General features: G+C 37.7%; 1 protein-coding gene across 1 annotated transcript; it reads left to right on the plus strand.

Annotated features, from left to right (window-relative positions):
- On the plus strand, positions 1-27000 carry LOC128740748 (homeotic protein proboscipedia). Its single transcript, XM_053836316.1, has 6 exons — positions 1-442; positions 24869-25026; positions 25322-25415; positions 25475-25579; positions 25786-25922; positions 25978-27000. Exons 1-6 carry the CDS (start codon positions 1-3, stop codon positions 26998-27000), a joined length of 1959 nt encoding a protein of 652 aa, XP_053692291.1.
- Positions 27001-27124: the final 124 nt, after the last annotated feature.

Consider the following 27124-nt stretch of genomic DNA (forward strand, 5'->3'; position numbering starts at 1 on the left):
ATGCAAGAGGTTTGCAGCTCGGTGAACGCAGTGAAGTCAGAAACGCCAAATTTGGCCTCCTTGCAGGGCACTTTATTAGTGGAAGTTGAAGCACCGACATCGCAAACGCACTCTCCGTTGGCTTCGGCAATTTCACATCTAAACCGGAAATCAGTGACCAATGACAAATCCAGCAGATCCGCCGGTCAGAGTCTGCAGCCGGTTACGGATCTACCAGCGCAAACTCCCGTGCATCCCGATTCGTCCTACTGGATGCAGAACGAGAGTGGATTCATCAATTCACAACCCTCGATGGCCGAATTCCTGACACATATAGACAGCGAGAGTCCGAAGATCAGCGCCGGTCAGGGCTATCAAAATGGACCAAACGACAGTATTGAATCCGTCCCGGAGTATCCCTGGATGAAGGAGAAAAAGACGGCCAGGAAGAACCAAACTCAAGGTAACATTAAGTTGTTTGCTTTTGACTGGTTGAGTGTTAAGTGAAATTGAATTATATTGTATTTTTTTGAGGATAAGTCTAATGCCATGATTAGTTATTGAATGAATTGTATTAAAAAACATGATTTATATACATTCTGTGGAAAATTTAAAGCCAGCTAATGTCATAGTCGTCCACTTGAATGAAAATTAAATCATTTATCTCGAATCAGCGCATAATCATTAGACCATAGTCATGCTCATGGTAAACTGCATTCACAAGCTGTGTTTTTTCATTTCAATCCGTTTTGTTCTTTCAAACTTGAGCCGCTACCAAGTATTTGGTAAATTCGTCAATCGATATCTAGATTGGATGCATTTTACTAATTAATAAAAAGTCGATTGCAACTAATTTGAAACACTATAAGGACTATATGGATGCAAAATTATATTGCTCTCAATATTTTAATAAAATCTTATATACTGAAGCATATTAGCAGTGTTTAATAAACACTTTTAAAAACTATTCTATGTTATTTTAACCGAAACTCTGGTTGTTTAAAATTAATAATAAATCTAAAATCGAAGGTCAAGACACAAATTTTACAATCAATGAATGGACCGTTCTATTTGAGTCTCAGTTTCTAAACCGCAAGTTGACCCATAACATTTGAGCACTGAATTGCGTGCGTAAACTTTCGCATTTATTAAACAAAATACAAAATAATAACCGGATCGTCAAAGAAAGTCAATGCTGAAACTGAAAGGATTACGAAAAGTTTGCGCATAGAATTTTGGTAACACCAACAAACCGAATCGAATGGTCTAGTCCTATGACACTGAGCCCTTCGAGCTTCGGGTGTGATATTTGGCTTTCGTAACCGCTCGATTACAATACACAAAAGAAGAAAAAAACATTTGCACATGAGGGGAAAATAATTGATCGGTTTTTTATTGCCTCCTTTTTATAGAAAACCTGTATCACAAAACAGTGATTTTTTTTTCATTCAGAGGATGAATTGGGAAGCTCAGGTAGAGAATGATTCGAGTACTTGGTTACTCGTCAAACTTTATTGATTAATTATGGCTATAGCTTCTTTCGCATTTTTGTGTTAACATTATGGTTAAAAACATCTTGTAATCATTCTTTCAAGTGCACAATTATTTTACTGAAAATAAGTTATAAGCTCTTAGGTTGAAACGCACTCAGAAGCAATTTTTTCCAGTTTTGTTTAACTAATTATGTATAGCGATAGAAAAATCTCTTGTGTGGTCTTGTGTGATAAGATTTTTCAGTTATCGAACAAGTGATACTGTAAAGAATAAGGCCATTGCAAATCATATTTAAAGTTTTTGTCACCCCCCCCCCTTGGAAATTGGCTTGAAAAATTGGGGGGCAAAAAAATAATTTGTAGGATATGAGTCAAATTACACATGAAAATTATATGCATATGAATAGTATGTGTAAATTTTAAAAACACATAAATGGTAACTGTTTGGCACATAAAGTTCATTTACTGGGCACTTGGAAAAAATCTATGTGTGAAACACATAGAAACTATACGAAAATTTTCTCAGTGTAGACCAACCTCATGTTTTGGTCCTGACCTTTCGATGAGGTCAGGCATATAATTAATTTTTATGACAATTGTTTTTTACAATCATCGATAGAAAAAAATAATGAAATAAAGATGTTGATAGGATCCAAACAGAATAGGGCCAGGCGTGAAGGGAAAAGAGCATAAAAATGAGGCAAGGAAGGTCATTGAAGCAACGCTTAAGAAGTTGTGTTCCGTTGCTTTTAATCCAAGCTGGGGGTTCCGCGGATCAAAATTCGAACCCCTTGTGGATCGCAGGTAGTCATGGACTTTTGAACCACAGCGGACTGGACAAAAGAGAGACTCCACAATCAACCTATTGAGGGTGCGACGTATTTAAAACTGCGCCAACACTGGCTGGTTGAGTTGTTTTTAGATACAAATTGTGGATCTTTCTCCATCTACTGTAGTCAAACCACCGACTGAGAAGTTTGATCTAGTTCGTTTTACTGACGGGACGATGAAACTGTACAGGCTTTTGCTACTTACTAGCGATTTTCAATGCAAGTGTTCCATGGAAGCTCCGTTTCTATGGAATCGACCAATCTTATATATTCTTGTCTTGATGTGCAACCCACAGGGCTTCCATGACCCTCTCTTACCTAACTTTCCACTGTTTCCCCTTCACGTCTTGCCACCCCTAAGGTTTTGTAAACACTTTTGTTTTATGAGTTATGCAGAAACTTGTGTTTCATTGGTATGGGAGCCCCCCGTCTTAAAGAGGGAGGGTTCTTAAACCACCATAGGAAAAATTATGCCTCCGAACATCCCCACATGCCAAATTTGGTTCCATTTTCTTGATTAAGTTTCGAGTTATGAGGAAATTTGTGTTTCATTCGTATGGGAGACCCCCCTTCTCAGAGGGGGAGGAGTCTCAAACCACCATAGAAAAAAATCCTACCTCTAAAAAACCCCACATGCCAAATTTAGTTCCATTTTCTTGATTAGTTCTCGAGTTATGCAGAAATTTGTGTTTCATTCGTATGGGAGACCCCCCTTCTCAGAGGGGGAGGAGTCTCAAACCACCATAGAAAAAAATCCTACCTCTAAAAAACCCCACATGCCAAATTTAGTTCCATTTTCTTGATTAGTTCTCGAGTTATGCAGAAATTTGTGAGGATTATTAAAGGGGAAGGGGTTTCAACTCATCATAAGAACCTTCCCTGGAACCGAAAAATTTAAAAGTTAAATTTCAAAAAACAACTTTGAATTTCCTACAACTTATCCAAATACACCTTATTGAATCAACCTTTCGCTTTAGAGTTGCCGGTACAGCAAAGGCTGCATTCAAAAAAACTGACCACACTCATTTGTTTGTAACTTTTTGCCGCATAAATAACAATAACTGACTTTTGATTAAAATAGTTGAGATTAAAGGGTGTCCGACATCAAATTGCACCACGCAAGAAACGCAATAGAAAATTACCTAATTGACCGATCCTTTTCAAACTTTCAGACAATAGAATATAATCCATTAGTAAGCTTCTGGCATATATATTTCATCCAGCTCCAATACCATAACCGTATGCTCGCACCTTACGCTAGACTCCATTCATTAAGTTCTGTACAACATCACGCTGCAGCTTCTCCTGTACGGAAACCCACTTTTTCTTCATGTCTTTCTCAGATTTGATTTCCTTGGGATGCTGCCGTAGTGCCTGCTTCAGAATAGCTCAGTATTTCTCGATGGGCATTAGTTCCGGTGCGTTGAGGGGGTGTATGTCATTGGGTACGAAAGTAACCCCGTTGGCTTCGTACCATTCCAGGCCATCCTTTAAATAGTGTCACGAAGCTAGATCCGGCCAGAAGATCGTAGGGCGTACGGCTTCTATAGACACTCCTTGAGGTAGAACTGCCCGTTTACAGTCCCGGTAGTCACGAACGGCGCACTCTGTTTGCCACATGAGCATATCGCTTGCCAAATCATGTATTTCTTGGCAAACTTTGAAAGTTGCTGCATCCTTACTTCCTCCGGAACATCAAACTTGTGTTGGGCGATAAAATTTAGTAGTTCGGAAGCTGCCGAAAATCCGCCTTGACGTAAGTCTCACCATCCATGATGAGGCTTCGTTAGCATCTCGGTGTACAGTTTCCGGGTCCGTGCTTTTCCCACCGTATTTTGCCGTTCGTCACGATTTGGAGCCTTCTGCACTTTGTACGTATGCAGTCCCTCCTGGTCCTTGGCTCTCTGAACGAAAGACTTGGACAGATTGAACTTTTTGGCCACATCCCAGACCGATCCTGATCACTAATAGAACCTCCATTATGACCGCATTTCTCCTTCCATTCGATGCTCAGAGTTTCTAAGTAACGTGTAATCGCATGACTCACCGTTGACTTGACTTGACATTGACTTGACTTGACGTTGACTTTCAAGAGAAAATACAAAATGGGTAATTTTCTACAGCGTTTCTTCCGACGTGCAATTTAATGTGGGACACCCTTTATGTTGTTTATATCGGTAGAGCTTCAACAAATTGATTAAGCGATTAAAGTGGTATCTTTTTTTCCTGTATGGACTCATCACTGCGACCAGTATCGTTGATCTATTGTGATATCCCCGGGGGTTTGCTGTATAACCCGCACTGCATTTCTTTTTGCTGTAATCGCCATTAAGTGAGCGATATGCTTATTGCATTTTAAATGTGCTTATGTGAATTGGGTTTCCCCTACCTTCAATGCTTTTTCTACTTTACCTACCTCGTTCCATATGACAGCGCTGTCCCCAATTATAGCCATCCCTGGCGCAGCTAACCAGTGCATGTAACCATAACAGTCATTTTTGCACCATCATTGGGCTTTATCGGGATAATATAGAATTCAGCATGAAGGAAGGGTGATGAGGGGCCTGAGAACCTATGCTAAAGTCACTTTGACATCGGATGGCCTGATTCTAGATTCGAACCTACGACCACTAGTCGTAGGTTGTCAAAGCAGACACGGTAATCTTGCGGCTACAGTTGTATCTTTGAACATTCAACCGTATCCCAAGTTGACAAAACATGCTAATAACACTAGACGACCAAGCGGAAGAATGGTAGCGGCAGGAAACGCGGCACCACAGACCCAAAGAATGCTAGGATGGTAACACAACCCAACATTTCGATTCGGGATGTGGCAAATAGGCGGAACATCCTATTCCGTTTTGTGCAAAAACAATGACACGTTCTGTACATATACAGAGTTCGGGAGCGAGGGGCAAGACACTGTTGAAAATATATTACTTTACCATATGGAATATGGCCTCGTATATTAATATATGATAATATTATGAAGCGTCTTACCCCTCATTCGGAAGACACCGAGCCGAAGTGACACACAGAATATCTTGGTCAATACTTGCGCAAAGAAGCGGTACAGGAACTGGCTCACAAAATCGTTTTGCATTGTGACGAATAATGAAACCTACTTTAAGGGGGGACCCTACTCTGGAAAGTCGGAAAAATCGAATTTTATTTTTTTGCATTTTCGAGACACTTATACCTTCAGAAATGTCATGCCAAAAGGATTTTTTAATATCTGATCTCGTTGAAAACTTACGGCAAATATTGTGGAGTCACCTCAAGGGAAGTCCATTGCTGTAAGAAACTTTGAACGCGTTTTCCCCGAAACCATGTTTCTTTAGCTGGCGGTACGTGTATCTCAGAATCTAGTGGACCGATTTTGCTGAAATTTTTTTTTAGTGTGTAAAAATGAATTATCTAAATTGTTACGTAGCCGTTTTTTGATATCTCCATTTTTCAATTTTTTATGAGCTTTTAATTGGCGATTTTTGATGAAAAAACACCTTTCTTTTGGAAAAATTGCCGCCATTTTGGTAATTTTTCGAATTTTCAAAACCGCTACGTAACAATTTAGGTATTGACCTAAAGCTTCAAAATCATCCTTAAAATCCGTTCTACGATACTCCGTTGGTTTCCGGCACGTACCGCCGCCAGCAAGGAACTATTTTCTAGAGGGCATTCACGCGCTCACCTGCCACCAGCATAATAATCACTATTCTGGTATCCAAGAAATACAAAATATATCTAACTTTAACCAAATATACCTTAACCAATAACCAAAATACCCCAACACTTAACTATAATTCTAGCATCTGAAAAAAATTTACGAAAATCTATTATCTTTCGGGCTTCCAGAGTAGGGACCCCCTTTAACCCGACCCCAGACGAATGCCAGACCAGGAATAACGAGTGACAACTACAATTTTAGAATTTTTTCTCAAGCTGTCAAAAAAAGACAAAGATACATGAAGAAGATCTAATTTACCGAAATTAAAGATACATTATCCATTGTTGAAAAAAAATAGTGTACATTTGAAACCAACCAATCAACTGTTTGCAATTCGTGGCTCTCCAGTTGTTTGAACTCAAACAACTCAAAACTCAAAACTAGAAATCCCGAAGAAATCTTCGATTGGGTGCACTGAGACATCGAATGGGTATTCAGGAAGGATTGTGTTTTTGGCGTAATGCGATGATGCTCTATCCGGCCAAAACACGTATTGTCCATCTGCATGATGTTTTTGTAGAAACGGGATAAAAATTTTCTTCAAACATTCGTCTGGTGCATCTTAATTGATAACCAAATCAGAGGGCTTGTTGTTGAAGAAACGAGAAAGAAAACGATGTCCTTCAGCGTCCATAATTTTGGCTGATCTTCCACTACCTTGCTTGCGAATAGTTGTTGGGCATCTTAGGATATGGTAAACAGTCGAAGCCGCAACATATACGCCTTTTAAATGTTGTACCATAAAATTTTTCCCGAGATTTCTGTGGAAATTCGTAGAAGTGTACAACGCGCTCGCGAAATGCTTCTTGTTTTGACGCCGTTTTAAGCAAAACTTGGCTAGCATAAACAAAACAAAAATACTGACAAAAAGTGGATAGAAAGAGCTAACACATACACACTCTCATTTCTCCCTGAGCTCGTTTGTTGTTGAGTATAGAGGCCTCGAAAAAGTTCCAAAATTTTAGTTGTCACCCGTTATTATGTTGCCACCTCTAAATTTGCAGTAAAAATCTATGGAAGAAGAAATTGTCGAATTCGCTAAAAAAATTCGTTGTCTTGCAAGCGATCTGTGCATGTGGCAAAATGAGTCAGCCGCTCATTTACATTTTGCCCTTGTTGAAAGTTGGCAGCATTGTATTCGAATTCCAGCATATGTCTGGTTTCGGACTTGATGTAAGTTTAATCATTCATCACATTGCAGGGCAGTTTTGTAGTAGCGCTCTGATTTGGTCAGATCAAAGATGACACCAACTGTGATATTGGCTAAAGTATGAAGTTTTGAAATTCTTACAGCAGTATCCGTAACATTAATCGATCGAAACGTTCGTAGAAGTAATTAACAACGAAATATTTAACAATAGAGTTTTAGGAGCTATATTAGGGTGCACTTTAGAAGTTCGAGAAATGAGCATGTGAGCATGAAAAGTGGTTATGATTGAGCACTTATAACTCAGCCATTTTTCAATGGATTTTAAAAATATTTGCATCAATCGATCAGAATTTTTTCTAAAAATTGACATATAGCAAATATAAAAATAATTCAAATCACTATTGAAAAAAAAAAACAGAAATAGTAGGCATTGTCAAAATCGAACGAATCAGCCAATCACATGAAAGCACTCTTTTGCTTCCCAGGCCCGGTACGACAATCTTATACACCTGCGGTTTCGTTTACTTCGATTCTAAAAAAAAAGTGACCGATCCCTTGCTTTTCCAACAGGACGCGAATTATTCATTACCAGTAAAACTTGACCAAGTTGAAGTCCTGAAGGTAAACAATTTTGTAAAAATTCGAAACTACCCTCACTCTTTGATCGATGTTATTATTTAAACATTGAACCTAGACGAATTCGATGTCCTGAAAGTAAACAAGTTTGTAAGAGTGTAAAACTATCCTTTTGATTATCCCTGCCCTTCGATCGATCTTATCATTTGAACATTAAATCTAGACAAAGTTGAAGTCCTGAAAGTAAATCGTTGAAGAAAAGAACGCATCTACCTCTCCTTTTCAACCGATTACATCGATATATGTGCTATGAAAATATATTCTAAACTGAAATCTTGTATAAAAATGTGTTGACATATTCTAGCATGTCACATGAGGCACAAATTTGCGGTGTTTGTTTAAAGACTAGCATTGTAATTCTTTACAAACTTTTGATTTAATTGCTGTAAAGTATAAAAATAACTGAAAAACAAAGTGCCAAGAAAACCTCGTATGTACTTAGAACGATAATATTAATTGAAAATCTTCCAACCTGCGTGATGTTAACTACCATTTTACATGTTAGTTGAAAGACAAGCAGACATCAAAGCGATATGCCAAAATAAAGGGCGTTTTTAACTATTTTCGCTCCGACACAGATGGAATCAACATATGTTATACGGGAATACTAAACACACTAAAACCAAATAGTAGAAAAACAACCCACAGGCAAACACTAACACAGAAACACGCATTGTACCAAAATCCAAAACCAGACAACACTGTAGGCTAAAAGAATTTAGACAAAGACGATCAACACTTTGTAAGTAACAAACAAATTATAACCCAGATAACAACAGTTAATAAAACTCCCGTTCGCAGAAGCCCTGATGAAGATCCAAATCCGGGTCGAAACGTTGGCGTAAAAAGGCAAATATAACGTCTACTATAATTTAATGACTGAACGGCCAAAATCCCAATCTTTCGATATTTATATCTCAGTCGAAAAATACTAGTAAATTATTTATTAGCTACAGTATTATTATCTACAGCTTTTTTGATCATTTTAATTGAACAAACAATTTTTTATTTATTTATTTGTTCACTATTTTTGACTACGTCGTACAGATTGTTTATCATGTAACTAATTTAAGCCTCGAATTCTAGACGTTTCTAGACCGAGTAAAATCGAACACATTACAAACGTCGTTGAAGTAACGTAAACAAATCCATACCTATAAAAATGGATTTCTGTCTGTCTTTTTGTCTGTATGGAAAACTACTGAACCGATCGGCGTGAAAATTTGCATGTAGGGATTTTTGGGGCCAGAGAAGGTTCTTATGATGGTTAGAGACCCCTCCCCCCACTAAGATGGGGGAGGGGCTCCCATACAAATGAAACACAAATTTCTGCATAACTCGAGAACTAATCAAGCCTAATCTAATCAAGGAACCAAATTTGACATGTGGGTGTTTTTGGAGGCAAGAATTTTTTTCGCGAAATGGTATTCTGCGAAACTCTATATTCCGCGTTATGGTTAACCGAGAAGTGGTGTTCCGCAATATTTAAATGCTATCCGCTTTATTTTATCAGGCTAAGCAATGGGGGAATTGTTTTCTACTTTACTGTGAGGAAAATTTGTATATTAAACCACCCATGAACTCCTCAGAAACTTGCAAAACTTGAGATTGTGACAAAGGTCATCCGAGATTCACGATTTATGTACGACACAGTTTAATTTGTGGCAATACCAAGTTTTTCGGGTCAGCTAGTATTAAATATTGCAGAGTTTCCACCAATTTAGAGTCCCACGCGAAAATTATTACCGTGGTTATTTTCTGCGTTTACTACACTTCTTCGCAATTTAACAATTTGACCATCAGTTTTTCGTTATTGCCTCTCCACTGCACCCCTTCTTGCTTGACAAGCATATTTTCAATTTATTTAGTAAGTGCAGGATAATTAATATTAAAAAACGAATTTGCGAAGGAATCGTAAAATTGCTGCAAGGTACAATAATTATTCATACCATAATTTGTTCTGTAGAATTGGACGGCCTATAACGGTGGATTCCGAAGCTGACTAGGAGGTACGTTCCACGCTATCTGGTACAGGAGTTCGGAATAATCCACACTGCCTGTTATAAGGTCGAATATAAATAGATGCTGGCTGTTTGACGTGCCTGACTGCGACTGTATCCAGGGTAACTAGTTGACAACGGTCTATGTAATTAGGAAGATCGACTGGATCATTCCACGGCAGCTGACGCTAGGCGAATCGCAAGAAGTTTTTCTGAAATCTCAAGGACCTGCCTTAAGTGTGAAGGATCCCAAACCGAGGAAGCATACTCAAAAATGCTCCGTACGAGAGATCAATATAGCGTCTTGAGGCAATAACATAAAACCAAGCACGGTGTATGCTTTAGCAGTGACAATACTTATGTGCTCGTTGAATCTCAATTTCGAGTCGATAGTAACGCCTAGATCGAGAATAGAGTTAACACTTTCCAGACGATCTGGTCCCTTGTTGCATTGATGGACCATGAACGGTGTTACAGCGACTGTATGATATTACTTTATACTTTTTGCTGTTAACACGCGTGCTGTCATCACTGCACCAGACTAGCAAACAATTAATATCCTTCTGTAATACGACACAACCGACAGGGGCAGCAATCACCTGAAAATTTTTTAGATCGTCGACAAACGAAAGTTTCGACCAGGTCTACATCATTTTTAGCACCGCAAAATTCACTAAAATGGCCATAACTTTTTTATCTTTAAATATTTTTTCACCAAATTTGGGAATTTTGCCGAAAATATTTTCTATTTTCATAATATCTATAGATAATGGTCATATGTCATATGGTCCCGGAGTTATTCCGGAGTTCCTTGGGGGAGCGAGATATGGCTTTTTTAGATAAAGTTGCCAAATATCTAAAATTTGTTTGAAATCTGTTGATTTTTGTAAACATATCATCGACTGTGGACATATCAGTTACTTTGCCGCAGTTATGAGCCATGGTGCGCACCATCCGGATCCGGAGGGACACTATGAATCCGGAACCGGTTCCCGTAACGGGACATTTCAGCATCAGTAAAGCATGTCGTGTCGCATATCAAAAAACATCAGCATTCGATAAAATAGCGATTGGTGATCATCTCATGTCTCTCAGAGGCCGTATGACCGGTTCCGGGTCCGGGGAGGGTTTCTTTTCTGATTCAAGCACAGAACGGATTTCGGAGGAACTTGTCCGGGAAGATTTTTAACGATGCGCCACCAAATGATTCGTTTGTTCTTCTCTATCAAGCAGTAATTCTTTTGTATTATTCTAAACCACAAGTAAATAAATTTACATTAGGTCCGTAAGGCAAGCAAACACGCATAAAAACTTCATTGGTCTTTCCTATATTAGGCTTCGTACACAAATTACGTAACGCTTAGAGGGGAGGGAGGGGGGTCGAGCTTGCGTCACTTTTTGTTACATAGGGGGGAGGGGGAGTTATGAGAATAGTTACGTAACAAATTTATGAATACCAAAAAGGCAGTTGCCAAACGAGGATAGGATGTGTTGGAGGTGGAAACAGTGAATCGGTTTATACTGATGAAAATTCTGATACAAAATTATGGTTTGTAGCTGAATGAGATAATCCTATTAAATTTCGAGTTACATATTACGGTTCAAGACCATTTCAGCTTAACATAGGCGGATGGCCGATTGTGGTTTTTAATATGAAGCTCTTGCTGATTTGGTTGAATTCTTTAAAAATTAAATTAAATGTGCGGTTTATGCCATTTTCATTCAATGTTGAGTACCAGGGGGAAGGTTTGGTTAACGTTACGTAATTTAATGGGGGGGGGGGATTGCGCCAAGCGTTACTTAATGTTACATAGGGGAGGGAGGGGGTCAAAAAACTGGAATTTTTGCGTTACGTAATTTGTGTACCACGCCTTACGACCACTCATAATTGCAGCGTAACGCACAGTAATCGTTAAAATAAAAGTATCGAAAAGTTCGAAAATTAGGTGATTAACTGAATACTCGTTTAGCGATTCAATCAATGTTCTATAAGCGAAAAATTTGAAAATGAGTACAATAATAATTGCTGGATTATTCACAGCATATAATTTTTTTTACTGCAAAAATCGAATCTTTATCCAATTAGTAAGTACGCAGACTCACTAGTCAATGTGCAGCTCTATCAATGTGTCGTTTGCTGTTTATATTCGAATATACTGACTAACTTTCATGACGTGACTAATGCAATACAGTTTGAATGAATTAATTTTACATTGAATATAAATTATAGAACACGTAATAAAAATCACATATATTTTCATGCATCAAGCATCAAATATTGTATGTACTTTTCTTTTGATGTAGGTACATGTCCATAAATAGAAATTTTCGTGAAATAAATATTCATTGAACCCTTCATAAGGTAGTGGCAACAATATTGCCACAAACGAAAAATATTTGTTTTGCTTCTATAATAGTATTGATATTATTATAGACGCAAAACAAATATTTTTCGTTGGTGGCAATATAGTTGCCACTGTCTTAGAAAGGGTTAAAATTCATTCAATAATCTCTAGTGTCACGTTCCAAGCACATTTTGTTGCATCTATCTTTCAAGTAACTTATCGCAAAATGTAGTGAGATTAGTAAAAAAACAACTTTTTATGACACATTTAAACCATATTGAGAAGGACTGTCATCAAAAGCACTTGTATCCATTACCACGGAGTTAAAACGGTAGTGAAATTTGGTCGTTCTGAATGCACGAACAAATTACCCGGAGATGTTTTTTACGCCTATCCGATCGATAGTATCATCAGTCGCGGTTTAAAAGCTCACCAATTCCACCAGAGCGGTCGAAACCGAGACCCTGCAACGCTTTAGCTTTGCCCAACATACCAGAGTGATTTCTATGCCTTTCTGAACAAGAGAGACAAGAACTCGGAAATGGACGATAATATGACTGTTATTCACAGTTATACTAGGCCATACTGAGAACTGATTACCGTTGCTGTACAATAATCTCTTTTGCATGTTACACTCACTCACTAAACTATATGGTTTATGATTAATGGTTTATTGAAAGTTAACCTTAGATTCTGAATGCGACATCCAATTTGATTACATAAACTTGAAGTGAATAACATATAGGGGAAGTTCTCGATGACCGGACAGCCTCCAAGTTTTTCTCCAAAGATTTCTTAAAAACGAAGTTTCATAAAAATATTCGGAAAGAATGGAACAATAGTAAATTGGAAGATCCCATGGTGTCCCAATTATGACGAAATTTCATGAAAGTGCAGTTGCTAATATTTTTATAAGTAAAGGAGATCAGAAATATTGCGATACCTTGATAAAGTTGTTTCTCCAAAACAGTTAAAATTTGACATGAAAATATAAGATTTCGAAGAAAAAACATTATTTTTGTAACTGTATCACGTCCTTTGCGGCTGAAAACCAGCTTGTCGTTTATGACCAGATAATATAAAGTAATCAGCGAAATATACTTGTTTGGCCCAGAGATGTTATGTCTCTGATTCCTATGTGAAATAAAATTAGAAAGCAATGCAAAAGACAGAAAAGATAAGAAAAAATGTCAGCAAAATATCAGTTTAATGTCAACCTATCAACCTGCTCTGCAAATAGAGTTGCCGCGTACATTTTCGTATGCATTTCGCTTTACCAGCACTCTCGGCAAATATTTTATGTGAATGGAACTTTATCCAACCGTCATGCAGCAATCCTGTGAAGACTGGACTTACAAGATTTGTGCTGAAGTTTTTAAGTGTTCTATGGTTTTTAATAAAGCAAATGATCATGTCCGAGCCTAGGGGACAGTTTTCGATTCGAGCAAATTTGTAAACAAAATACTATCTACTTTCAAATTTTGTTGCTTTGTTTTTTTTGCTTATAATATTGTTTTTCTCTACATTAAAGGAAAAATAAATGTAGTAATCCTGCGCTGAGTTTTATCTGAAAACGTAAGGTGTTCGCGCATTGAGAAAAAATACAAATTTTACAAAAAGTCGTTGTATTTTGACAGAGTTATTTATACTTATCGTAGTTTTTTTCTTGAAAGTTCAAACTACTTTATCAAAGCAAACATAAATTCAGCGAACATGTGTCTCAAAAGATTTGAACCTCATTTTCCAACTCTAACAATTCCTTCCAATCAAGACTCGAACATGACGACTGATTTACTAAACTAACATCGAAATGCTATCTAAAACATTTTTAAGCCCTCGAGACAAAAAAATGCCATCCTTAGGTCTTATAGTATTTTCAGATAATAGTTTCGAATCCCGAACAAATATTGTAAAAATAGTTTCGAGTTTTCTGCTATTCAACATTCGTATTTTACTAATTGTTCAAAAACAAACATTAGTTAACCCCCAATTGCGCTTATTTCCCATTTCTCGATTTTTTTTAAAAACAGTATAGGTTTTGCCTGATGCAAACAGGAGAACTGGGGGTAAAATGAACACTCTTAGCAATTTGTCATCGCGCATTACATAAATTGAAACAGCAAACCCGACTCTTCAAGGAGAAGGAGCGCCACCAAGAGGAGAAACAGTGCGAAGAGCTCGAGCAGCTATACCGCTTTCACGACACACGGAAGTTCTATCAGAGACTCAATGAATCTCGCATAGGCTTTAGGCCGCGGGCCGAAATGTGTAGATATAAAGATGGAGGTATCTTGGCTGACGACCGTGCGGTGATCGAAAGGTGGAAGCAGCACTACGATGAACACCTGAATGGCGTGCAGGCGAAAGACTATGATAGTGGAGGAAGTGACCATATTGGTGAAGCAAGCAACGAAGATGTGCCGCCCCCACCGATAATGGAAGTTAAAGAAGCCATCCATCGGCTGAAGCACAACAAAGCACCGGGAAAGGATGGCATTGGAGCGGAACTTATTAAAATGGGCCCGGAAAAGTTGGCCGGCTGTCTGCATCAACTGATTGTCATGATTTGGGATACGGAACGACTACCGGAGGAGTGGAAAGACGGGGTTATCTGCCCTATCTACAAGAAAGGCGATAAGATGGATTATGAGAACTATCGAGCAATCACTATCCTGAATGCCGCCTACAAAATGCTGTCTATCGCCAATAGCCAATAGATTTGTGGGAAGTTACCATACCGTCTTCATGGAGGGTCGGTCTACAACGGACCAAATCTTCACCTTGCGGCAGATCCTCCAGAAGTACCGCGAATTCCGAGTCTTCACGCATCACTTGTTCATCGATTTCAAAGCCGCATATGATAGCGTAAACCGGCAAGAGCTATGGATTTTTTTTACGAAAACGGCTTTCCGGGTAAGCTTACTAGACTTATCATGGCTACGATGGATGGGATCCAGTGCTGTGTGAGAATCTCGGGTGGATTGTCGGACCCATTTGAATCTCGCAGGGGACTTCGACTAGGAAATGATCTTTCCTGCCTGCAATTCAACATTGCGCTTGAAGGTGTGATAAGACGAGCGGCGATCGAAATGCGGCGCACGATATTCCATAAATCCAGTCAATTTATCTACTCTCCTGATGACGTGGATGCTGTCGGCAGAACATTTGAGGCGGTGGAAGACACCAGACTAAAACGCGAAGCAGAGAAAATTGGATTGAAGATAAATACGCCTAAAACAAAGTATAAACTGACTGAAGTTTTTGAAGCGTCTTAGTAGAATACGAAACCTAAAAATAAAAAATAAGAAAACTTATCCAATTTAATTCTACTATGTGTATTTTATTCAATGACAGATACGTATTTCGCCTACGACTTGCAGGCTTCCTCAGTGTTCGAAAACAGACACTGAGGAAGCCTGCAAGTCGTAGGCGAAATACGTATCTGTCATTGAATAAAATACACATAGTAGAATTAAATTGGATAAGTTTTCTTATTTTTTATTTTTAAAGTATAAACTGGCGGGCGGAACCGAGCGCGACAGGGTCCGCTTGGGCAGTACCGTGGTAATCGACAGGGATGAGTTCGAGGTAGTCGACGAGTTCGTATACCTTGGCTCACTGGCAACAGAGGACAACAATGCCAGCCGTGAGATTTTAAGGCGTATTATCACGTATCGCGAGGTGGCAAGACCAGGTGGAGCGAGATCTGGCGAGCACTGGGTACCCGCGGAACTGGGGACCAGCTGCCATGCACCGAAACAGATGGAGAAATTATACTGCGCAGACCTTGTCGTAACACGTTTGGGCAATTAAATAAATAAGTAGTATAAATTGAAAATTCGACTCATATTCTACGTAGCAAAATATAAAAATATTTCAAAAAATAACGATTTTTCCTTTCCTTTACTTTCAAAGGCGTTACATTTCAGCCTGATTCTTTTGTATGGGTAAAATGAACATGCGGTGGGCGCAAAATGAACAGCATAAGAAACTAAGGATAATATACAGTTTGGATAAATTGAACATTATTTTACATTATCTTCGTTCTACATAAGCTTTCCACATAATAGCAACAAAACTAGATATTAAACTACCTAACAGATCCTTTTCTTATTTCTTTATTTCAGAGGCTTTTAGCTTGTGGTTGATTTGCCTCTTTGAGGTTTTTCTCGATAATCGGTTGTCAGTGTTCATCGAGAAGCCAAGTTGAATTTCATTGCATTATAGTCACAATTGTGTGGCTGCTAGCTTTTACTGATAGGACTATCAAAAATCATTCATGTGGAATACAAAGCACAACTCATTAACCACGTTCAGAAATAAGTAGTTGTTTCATAGTAACGATTTTGCGAAAAATTGTCAAAAATGAACCGTCCTTGAAGAGTTAACGCTCTTAAGTCGTTCGTAACTAACTTGTTGGGCTCCACCCATCAGCATACTTTGACTAATTCCCAGCATTTTCTGTTGGAAAAATAAAAGTAGTACTTTTAATTTTTTGTTTCTAAAATTAAATTTAATCTTGAAAATACGATTTAAATTTCTATTTAAAGATTTTTAAATGACAAGGTTTTATTGATATCGAAAAGACTACGACTGGCTACGACAAATAGCCGCCTTCAGCGTCTGGCAAGTTTTGCATATTCGTGAATTCTACTAGGACGTTCGAGAATAATTTATAATTAATCTAATAATGCCCAACAAACTAACCTAAAAATTTGTATTTAATAAATTGAACACAGTACTGTAATACAGGTTGCAATATACACACTATTTTAGCTGAATTGATATGTATCTATTGAATTTCTGATGAATGGTGTAAAAAGAGCTGTTCAATGTCATCCACATTCAAACCTAAGCGTGAAAACGGTATTCGTGCCGCACTGTCTTGACGGAGACTGCATGAGTAACAGGACTGTGAATGATCAATAATCAATCAATAGTTGCACACATGTCGTCGTTTTTGTTGCGCTCATCTATTTCTGCTTCTATTTCATCTTTTAGTAGAGTGGTGCAGAAAACGAAGGACGTTTAAGCATTGTAGACCCGATGCTCACTCTGTGTCGAACCATTTGTCATCAGTTGAACTGTTTTGTCTATATTTGAATCTAGGACCGTACAGACGCGTTAATAGGAACTGTTTGTATTTATTTGTCTGTAATTCAAGTAGGCAAATATAAACCCATTAGCTATGGATCATTCGAAATAAACTTTTTGCGAACATTTTTTTCACTATAATCTAAGACATGCCAACTGTACCAAAACTTTGTTAAAGATTCATCCTTCGGTTTTCGTGTTAAACCTTTAGTTGAATAGTCGGTATACTGTGAAATCGATTTCGTACGAGTGTAAATTTGCCCGGTTCCAGTCATTACCCAATTATATCAGCTATGGAGCTGCTTCCACTTTTTTCTCAAAGATTAAATCAACACATTTGAATGTGATATACTAGGACCCCAACTCCCAGCAGTTCTCCAAAGTCATATGTAATTTAAAACTCGATTGGTACCGCAACAAACGCAGCGACGTCTGTGGCTTGCTCACCATAAAAAATTGGGATGTTTCAGACAATCCCCCCGGTAGGATAGTGAAATGTTTTTATGGACAAGCTGCTCATATGTTTTGAAAAAAAGAATCGCGTGAAAACACTCAGTGTACCTTTACCATGCTTCAAACCTCCATACGTTCTGTACCCTAACAGGTAGAGCAAGAAATTTATGTAGGCTAAAAAATTATGAAAAACGCAAATACATTTCTCATGCTTGAGATTCATTATATGCAACTGCGAACAAAACATGCACAACGGTAATAACAACAAGTCTGATCTATAGCTAAAAAGTAGCCAACGCTTGGAAAAGTTCAACAGTCTCAAGTAGGCGGGAATTAAAAGGCTGCCGCACTTGCAAACATCATTTTTTACCGACATCAATTTTGCTGTTTGGACCACGGAGCCGTCATTCTTGGACGGTCGGCGGACGGACGGAGCGATTAAGTTTGAGCCGAGCGCAAAAGGAAGAATCAGGAAACCACGGAATACAGTGAGGACTGGAATACAATAATGAAAAATGAACAGAAATAACAGGTTACGCAATAAATAATGATTTTCAAACGCCATAGGCGTGTGAGTACAGCACGCTAGCAAACAACGACGCTCTATAAAACGTGTACGATAACCGCACACATCGGTTGAAGAATCTCCCTGCATATCGTCGTTGCTTGTAAGTGGATCAACATTACATCGCAAAACTTCTCATTAGAAATACACAGTGGAGTGTCATTCTATCCGCTTGCATAGCAAAAATCTGGAACAAGGAACTCAACAATTCCTTTAAGTTTAAGCCAATAAAAACCTGAAACGAGCATGGTTTGTTACTCCACGTCTATTGCTCTCAGTGACGTCATTAGTTAAAATAAACAAGCGAAAATACGGCTTTCGGATGCAGCATGCCGCATAGGCCAAGGTCGAAATAACTGAATGTAGCATTGATTTTAGTATAATTTATTGCTTTCTTGTAAGTAATCGCTGGCTATCGATATTTGTTCAGTTTTATCCCGCTAACATAGTTAATAGTTACATTTTACGGTTTGTTGTTTGTTGAAAATAGATTTGTTATTTAGTAAACAGATATATTACCTTGCTATACGTATAACAAATAGTAATTTCTGTTTTAAATAAAGAAATTAAATTATTTAAAAAATCTCGCCCTGTCAGCCCGTATAGTTTACATGGAGCTGTCACTTTTACCTGCCCAACAGCTTTCCATCCAATACATATGCACTCTGCAAACACCCTATTGCGATGGAATAATCTAGCGATCTTTCATACACCATCTTTCAACAAATCTTCGGAGAAAAAATTAATGATTTTTCCACGAGGTCATTTCACTGTCACTATTCATGATGTTCTGTTTAGGAAAATAAATACACTCAAGTCCTTTATCACACGGCGATACGTGACGCGTAAAAAGATACTACGTAAAAATCCCGCGTAAATTTATAAATTCCCGACCAGTGGTGAAAAGCAGTGGTGAAATATCAAACTGCGTGATGGAAATCGAATAACTTCACATCAAAATTTCTTGTTTTGGTTGACATAGTGGTAAAATCACAAAAAAAAATTTGCTCCTTTATGACCAAAAGAATAATTCTTTGTGTTATTTGAATAACAAAGCAAAAACATGACTGTATCCAGGGTTTGAAATAAAATATTTTAGTTTTATTAAGGTACTAGCTGACCCGACAAACTTCGTATTGCCACAAATTAAACTGTGTTGTACATAAATCGTGAATCTCGGATGACCTTTCTCACAATCTCGAGTTTTGCAAGTTTCTGAGGAGCTCAACCTTAGATGATTCATTTGTGCAGTTACGTAACTATAAGAGCATGAGTAGTTTAACATAAAAATTTGGAATTTTTCCTCGCAGTAAAGTAGAAAACAATCCCCCCGTTGCTTAGCTAGATAAAATAAAGCGGATAGCACTTGAATATTCGCCGTGAATGTACAACATTTCGCCGAATACCATTTCGCGAAAACCTTACGCGGAATGTACCATTTCACGGAAAACCTTTTCGTGGAAAATACTCTTTCGATCCTCGGGGTGATCCTCTGCTTACTCGCTGTCGTTCGTGCGGACCCAACTGAAGAAAAGTAATAGAGGTCAGTAAACCTAAGAAAACAAATAAACCTAGACAGAGGTGATTTCTGCGGGGGCTGCAGATAGTTTTTGTGGTCTTGTTATTGACGGTTTTGTGGAAGAGTCCAAAATATCTCGAGCTCGATTAGTTTTTGAGTTACGCAAAAATGTCTGATTTATTTGTATGAGAGTCCTTATCCCCTTATCACAGGGGTGAGGGATCTCAAACCATCATAAACTAAATTCATGCCTCCAAAATCCCCCAAATGCCAAATTTGGTTCCATTTGCTTGATTAGTTCTCGAGTTATGAGGAAATTTGTATTTCATTTGTATGGGAGCTCCCCCTTTTAAAGGGAGGAGGGATCATAATTCGCCATAGGAAAAATTTCTGCCTCCTAAAAGCCCCACATGTCAAATTTGGTTCCATTTGCTTGATTAGTTCTCGAGTTAGGAAGAAATTTGTGAAGAAATTTATATGGAAGCCCCCTCAAAGGGGTCAGGGATCATAATTTACCATAGAAAAAATTCCTGCCTCCACAAGTCAAATTTGGTTCCATTTAGGGTTTATTTCTAATTCCCGTCATAGTAAGGAAAGCCACTCTAATTTTCATCATTTCTTAGATGGATTTAATAAATACTCCAAAAGTTCATGTGCTTATTTAACTCAAACACACTTACGTTCCGATCCGTGCACTTTGAATTCACTAAAAAGCGATTAGTAAAGCATTTCATTGAAATTACGCAACTGACTTTATTTCTTAAATTCGTCGTACCGTTTTAAAATCCGTCCATCAAAATATTTCATCGTCCGAAGTATAAATAATAATGTTTACGAAGCTAGCGCACATGAATTTACGTAGGACGGCATGACAAATGTTATTCTGCAAAAATTGTGCTGGTTATGCAAGTTTTGCGTAAGTTCTTTTCGTTTTATGAATGACGAAAATTGAAACGATTAGTCGACATTTTCGACGTAGGAAATTTGGCTGCTAGGAATTCTTTGATGAAAAAAGCATTTAAATAGATCTCAGCTCACTTTGATTGATCGCACTTGATAGTCAACAAATTAAAATATTAGGGAATAACTAATTTTGCATTGTGTGGCATAAAAATCGCTGATATTTTTAATAATTTGAGTTGGATAGGACAGGAATAGGCAATTACGACGAAGCAGTAACATACCCTACTTGATTAGTTCTCGAGTTATGAGGAAATTTGTATTTCATTGGTCAGGAACCCCCTCTCCTAAAGGGGAAAGGGGTCTTAATTCACCATAGAAAAAATTCTTCCATCCAAAAACCTCTCATCCAAATTTGGTTCCACTTGCTTGATTACTTCTCGAGTAATGCTGGAGTTATGCAGAAATGTGTTTCATTGGTATGGGATCCCCCCCTCTTAGTGGGGGAAGGGATCTCGAACCATCATAAGAACCTTCCCCGGCCCCAAAAATCCCCACATTCAAATTTTCAAACCGATCGTTTTAGTAGTTTTCGATTCTATAAGGAACATACGGACAGACAGACAGATGGAAATCCATTTTTATATATAAGAAGATTGAATATCAAATACTGTGTGATACGAAATATCAAAATCATTTTATAAAAAACATTAAATGTTATTTTAAGGTTCAAACACGCTTCGTTAATTTCTGAGATTTCAAAAACAGTTTTTATGCTCAAAATAATAATTATGTTCGTTAAACTGTTCGCCCTTTATTCTTTGCGTCTGAGCATAAATTTTGTGACAAATATCGCTTAACTTTCAGGGTCACACCTAGAACAAAAATTGGTTTATAAGACTAAAACGTATTATATTCTACCACGAAATAGATTCGTATATCCTGCATTCTTTCGTCCGTATAACAACATATCGCGTAATTTTTAAAATTCTAAGGCAATGCGTAAAAATAACGCGTAGAGCACATCGGCGTGAATTCTGAAAATCGAATAAAAAATCCACGCAAACACCACAATTCACACTACAAAACCGCGCAAATTCCGAAATTTGCGTAAATTCTAAATTTTTTGAATTTGCACAAAATAACCGCGCAAAAACCACGACTTTAATGTATTTAAAATTAAAAAATAGGTAAAAAATAAATTTTGCTGTAAAAATCCGCGTTTAATCAAGAATGCTCGTAAAATAAATCGTGTTATTTTAAAAATTGATGTAACCGAAACAGCAAAGCAGAGGTTTTTTCTGTGTATACGTTTTTCTGCACATATAGGGGAGAGATGTCTACATTGAGACACTTTTTTCCAAAATTTTTAATTTTTTTTGGGGATAGCTATCAACGAGCTCTTTATTCCATTTGAAAGGTATATCTTTCTAGTTGTCTGAAAAAAAGTTTCAGTCATTTTGGTTAATAGCTAAATTAGATACAACCACAAATGTAAAAGTGTATTTTTGTCTCACTGTTCCATTGCGTGATATCTAACATATGAGCAAAATTTCATTCCAATCTAAAATACTGGGGACAAAAATTGTTTTTTTTCAGTGTTTTGAACAGAAAATGCTCATAACTAAAAAACATGTGGTTTTAAAATACAGTTCGAACGCAGATGGGCTGCTTATTATAACCATAAGGATCGGTTCCAAAAGGTAAAAATCACTGAAAATCCCGTGAAACTTCACGATTACAAAACGTATTGGCAGTTGTACAGTCAAATGCTATTCAAAAGCAATCGGCAGAATAGGATTTATACTCGTCAAAGCTAATCTTTCGAAAAGGCTGTACAATATAATGTATTCTGCAAACAAGAATATTTAACTTTGTCACTCGTTTTTCAAGAATGCTAAAAGAAACTACTATTCATCAGAAGCAGGAATTTCAATTACAAATACCTATGCTGAGGTAAAGTTGCAGCTGTTAGTAGATCGCACAGCTTCATGCTTATGGAAAAATCTAGATGAAGTTATTATGTGCTTGCCCGATGATGGGAAACCGAATTTGCAGAAAGTTCTTAAGGCACCCAGCAGAGCACCCGAGACATTTTCAATGAACATTTACTGACCTCCGATCTATTACTCAGTAGTTCTGGAGCAAATCCAATCCAGCACTTCAACTACTTATTCCAAGTCAGTCAAACATGGAACTTGAGGGATTCAACGACGCAACGAACGCGAGTTTAGCTGAAAGTGAGAATGATTCGAATTCATAGCGGTTTCCAATTCATAAGAGTAGGACTTACGGTTTACTTTTTGCTGAATAAATATAACAATGAAGAAATTTTGTAACAAAGCGGAATTTCGCTTGATACTCATATTTGCTTAGTATAAGTTGGAATATTATACCGAAAGTGTACATCAAAAATCACGTATTTCACTGCTAGGTGAAGACAAGTTGTTATTTACAAGATATATCATCTAAAAATAATAAATAATAACTTTTTTGAGCTATTTGATGCATCAACTGACTTGAAATTGGATTTTGGATCAACATAAATCTTTTTATCTCTTTAGATATCAAAACCAGTGTATTGCACACATTGCAATAACTATTTGCCAAATTTAGCAAGCAAGTGTAGGTTCGGCCTTATCTTATACCATTGCACTATGGACAAAGACGAGCCGAAAAAACGGACGCAATTAAGATATGGCCTGCGGGCTAATAAAATATAGGTGATCTTATGTAAAATTTTCCGGAGAACCGCATGGTGCTCACCGCTTTCCTGTTTGTCATCGGGAAGTGACCCATTTTGGTCATTTTCCCCTATTTTTAACATCTCTTTACCCTTTTTAGACTATTCCAAGCCAGGCTTTGAGAAAACAAAACATCCTAACCTAATCATTTTGTGTAAAAAAGTCTACAGAATTGAATAGGGTTGGCTCCGTTTAGTTTAGAGCGAGATCATCGCTTCGAGGCTCATAGACTTCAGCTTCTGAAGCAGCGGAACGGTCGTTACGTAGCTATGGAGATACACGCAACTTTTTGCAAGTTAAGTTTTATACTAACCTTAATACAACAGATATACCGAAATGTCCAGATTGGCTTAAAAACATCCAAATGTTTATCCAAGAATTTGTCTTAGAAAATCCCGTAGTTGAATACACCATATGCCACGCTGCCATTGAATACTGCCATATGACCAGTTTTAGGTTCCCGTAGTACTCTAAACGGAAGTTCCGTAATGTGGAGCATGAACGAGTGCTCTACAGTATAATGTATTCATTCTCACTGACCCAAAATGAGATGGCAGCAGCAGATTTCATTTTATTTCATCTGTTACTTATGACGTGAAAAAATAATCCCACTGCGATCTAGAATATCTCCGAGAAAATGGATCTAAAATTTGCTAATATATTTTCTCATTGAAGGTCAATCTAAGGTGGTTTTTTCAGTTGTATAAGAATCGATCAAAAAATAGTAAAGATAGAGCCAAAAGTCTAACGGCAAGTACACTAATTTTTGAAGTCCCGGCGAGAACGTGAAGGTTAAAGTAGGTATGCAATAAGGCCGAACCTACACAATTGTGTAGGTATGAGAAACAATGTGCATAAGTAAGTTGTAAAAATTTTTAATTACATCAATTAGAAATACTGATTAACAACATTTTTTTATCCAAGCAACTTGGAAATACGGATCCAATAAGAATATACGACAGATAAAACTTGTTGCTGTTTTCACAAGATTTTGAAGACTAGACAATAATTAAGCCAAGCACAAAAGAAAACTTCTTTTCAGCTATTTTCTATTTTTTGATTTGATGTCATATATGTAAAAGTACGACATTTAGAAATGAAAGAAATTTTTTTTTTAAAAGTATGCCTGTCTCACCTACACAATTGTGTGGGCTCGGGTTTAAAGGGATAAACCAAACATTCTGGGTAGGAAAAGTCTTCTTCAATCAGTCAGTGCAGCCGACTTGTCTAAACGGTCAAGTTCCGGAGGCCTGTCTTACCGGCTTTTGCTTTGTAGCACGCGTAGTATGAGTATCGATTCGATGATGTTAATACACCTCATTAGTTCACTGTTGAAAAAAATCACATGCATGTTATGCGTTAATTGCTCAACCAGCCATGTCTAATTCACGTTGAGTGGGGTTTCTAACAATTTTATTTGTTTTCAATTTCAGCTGAATTTGTGGCTGAAAACGGTTTACCCAGACGGCTTCGGACGGCCTATACCAATACGCAACTTCTAGAGCTAGAAAAGGAATTTCATTTCAATAAGTATTTGTGTCGCCCAAGGCGAATAGAGATAGCCGCCAGTTTGGATCTTACTGAGCGACAGGTGAGTCGTGAGTTTGATTTGGTTCCTCAGTGTGCCATTAATGCCTAAACCCACAAACTGATGCGAAAATTACAAGTGAAATTTTTCCACCTAAAAATAATGAATCGAAATGCTTATTTACCCATATTAACTGTATAATTGGATATTCTGATAAAAAAAATCGAAATTTTTAAATAATTAAAAAAATATTGTAGATCGGTGACTGAAATCTTTTTGATATTTTTTGGATTCTATGATGTCTTTGGATTACATGATTCTATTTCATGTAAAATTATTCTTCATGTTTTTCCGTTAGGTCAAGGTATGGTTTCAAAACAGGCGAATGAAGCACAAACGTCAAACGCTGTCAAAAACGGACGATGAAGATTCGAGTAAAGATGATTTAAAAGGTAGCATCAATCTTTTTCTGGACGACAATGAGCGCTAAAAATTCGTTTTCTGTTTTCAGATTCCAATTCCAAGAAATCTTGCCAAGGTTGTGAGTTACCTTCTGATGATATTCCCGATTCTACATCTAACTCGAGAGGATTGAACAACAGCACGCCGAATAATTGTAAGTGAAATAGTTTAATTGAAGAACTATAGTTTAACATCATAATTAGAAATGAGCTTTTCATAAGGCTAATCTCATTTCATACTAGAAATAACGGTCACTGTGGGACTAAATTAACTGCATCAAATTACGCAATCCACCGATCGTCATTAACATTGCAATTTATTTTAAGCAAAACTCTGTGTGTATATTATTCTCATCGACAGCCACTACTCCTAATTCTACTGTTGAAATTGGTACGTCAACCAGCACCACGGTAAATGCTGATTCCAGTGTCGCATCATGCGGGAGTATCGATGAAGACGAAGAAGTGCATACCAATGTGAAGAAAAAACGTGAAAATGTATGTTACAAGCAAGTTCCAACATGTGCTAAATAATAACCGTGTTTATTTTTAGAGTACCAAAAAGGAAAGCTTTCTCGCCGCAAAAGGAATCAATCATCATAAAACTTTTGACAGTCGCAAGGATTCTAACATGAGTTCGCCGCAAATTCCAAGTACCACGAACGTTATAACATCTACTGGAATGATTCCCAACCCCGCATCACATAGTCAGTATAATCAAATCGGATTACATCCAGCGATTAGAAGCAAACCCCAGCATCAGCCAGATTACGAAAATGTCGCTGCTCACAATGGCGGCGGAGGCTACAGTAATCTAAACAAGCAAGAATACTTTAGTAAAGTAGATGTTAGCTATCATCAGTACACTAAGACAATGTCAACTCACCAGTACATTGCCCAACCTACAACAGCCAGCCAAAAGCCAGAAATGTCTTCAGCAATAAATGTGAAAAAAATTTGCACTCGATTTCACGCCGAAGGTACTAGAATACAGCAACATCACGAAGCGTACCCACATCAGAATCCGCATTTCTACAGCAGTGATGGCACTGCGGGCTACGGCAATTTCAGCAATATCCAGTGCTATCACAACGAATATGACATTCAAACCGAATCTAGTGGTAGTTACTATGACCCGAAAACTCAATCGTACTACTATGAGGGAGCACCTTATTATCATCAGCACCATCCCAACATAATCGGGTCATCCGGTGTGCCAACTGCAACGGAGTGTCAATCAAACAACTTTCTGAATAGTGAAAACACGGAAAATTTCAATTTCCATCAACCGTACTACGAGACGCATCAAGGTGGCAACCAGTATCATCTGGGCACCACTAGCAATACCACGAACAACATGATGGATATGAGCCATCAGCCGCACGGTCACGACCCGGTATATGCTACTCACGGTAACAACCTGCCCATCAGCTATGGACAAGCCAATGGAAATCTCGTTGGTAACAACGCTAATCCTAGCATTACACAGTTGGAAAACTCTAATTCATCTTCAGATTTCAACTTTCTAAGCAACCTGGCAAACGATTTTGCTCCCGAGTACTATCAGCTTAGTTAATGTAATTTGCATGAACAACTAATCTATTGAGAATATCCCCTGGAGAACGCTTTTATATCAAAAGAGTCAGTCATTGTTTTTATTATCGATTACATTTAACTGTAAATCTCTATTTTAAGTTTCC

Source organism: Sabethes cyaneus, chromosome 1, assembly GCF_943734655.1.
Source record: "Sabethes cyaneus chromosome 1, idSabCyanKW18_F2, whole genome shotgun sequence".
NCBI lineage: Eukaryota > Metazoa > Arthropoda > Insecta > Diptera > Culicidae > Sabethes > Sabethes cyaneus.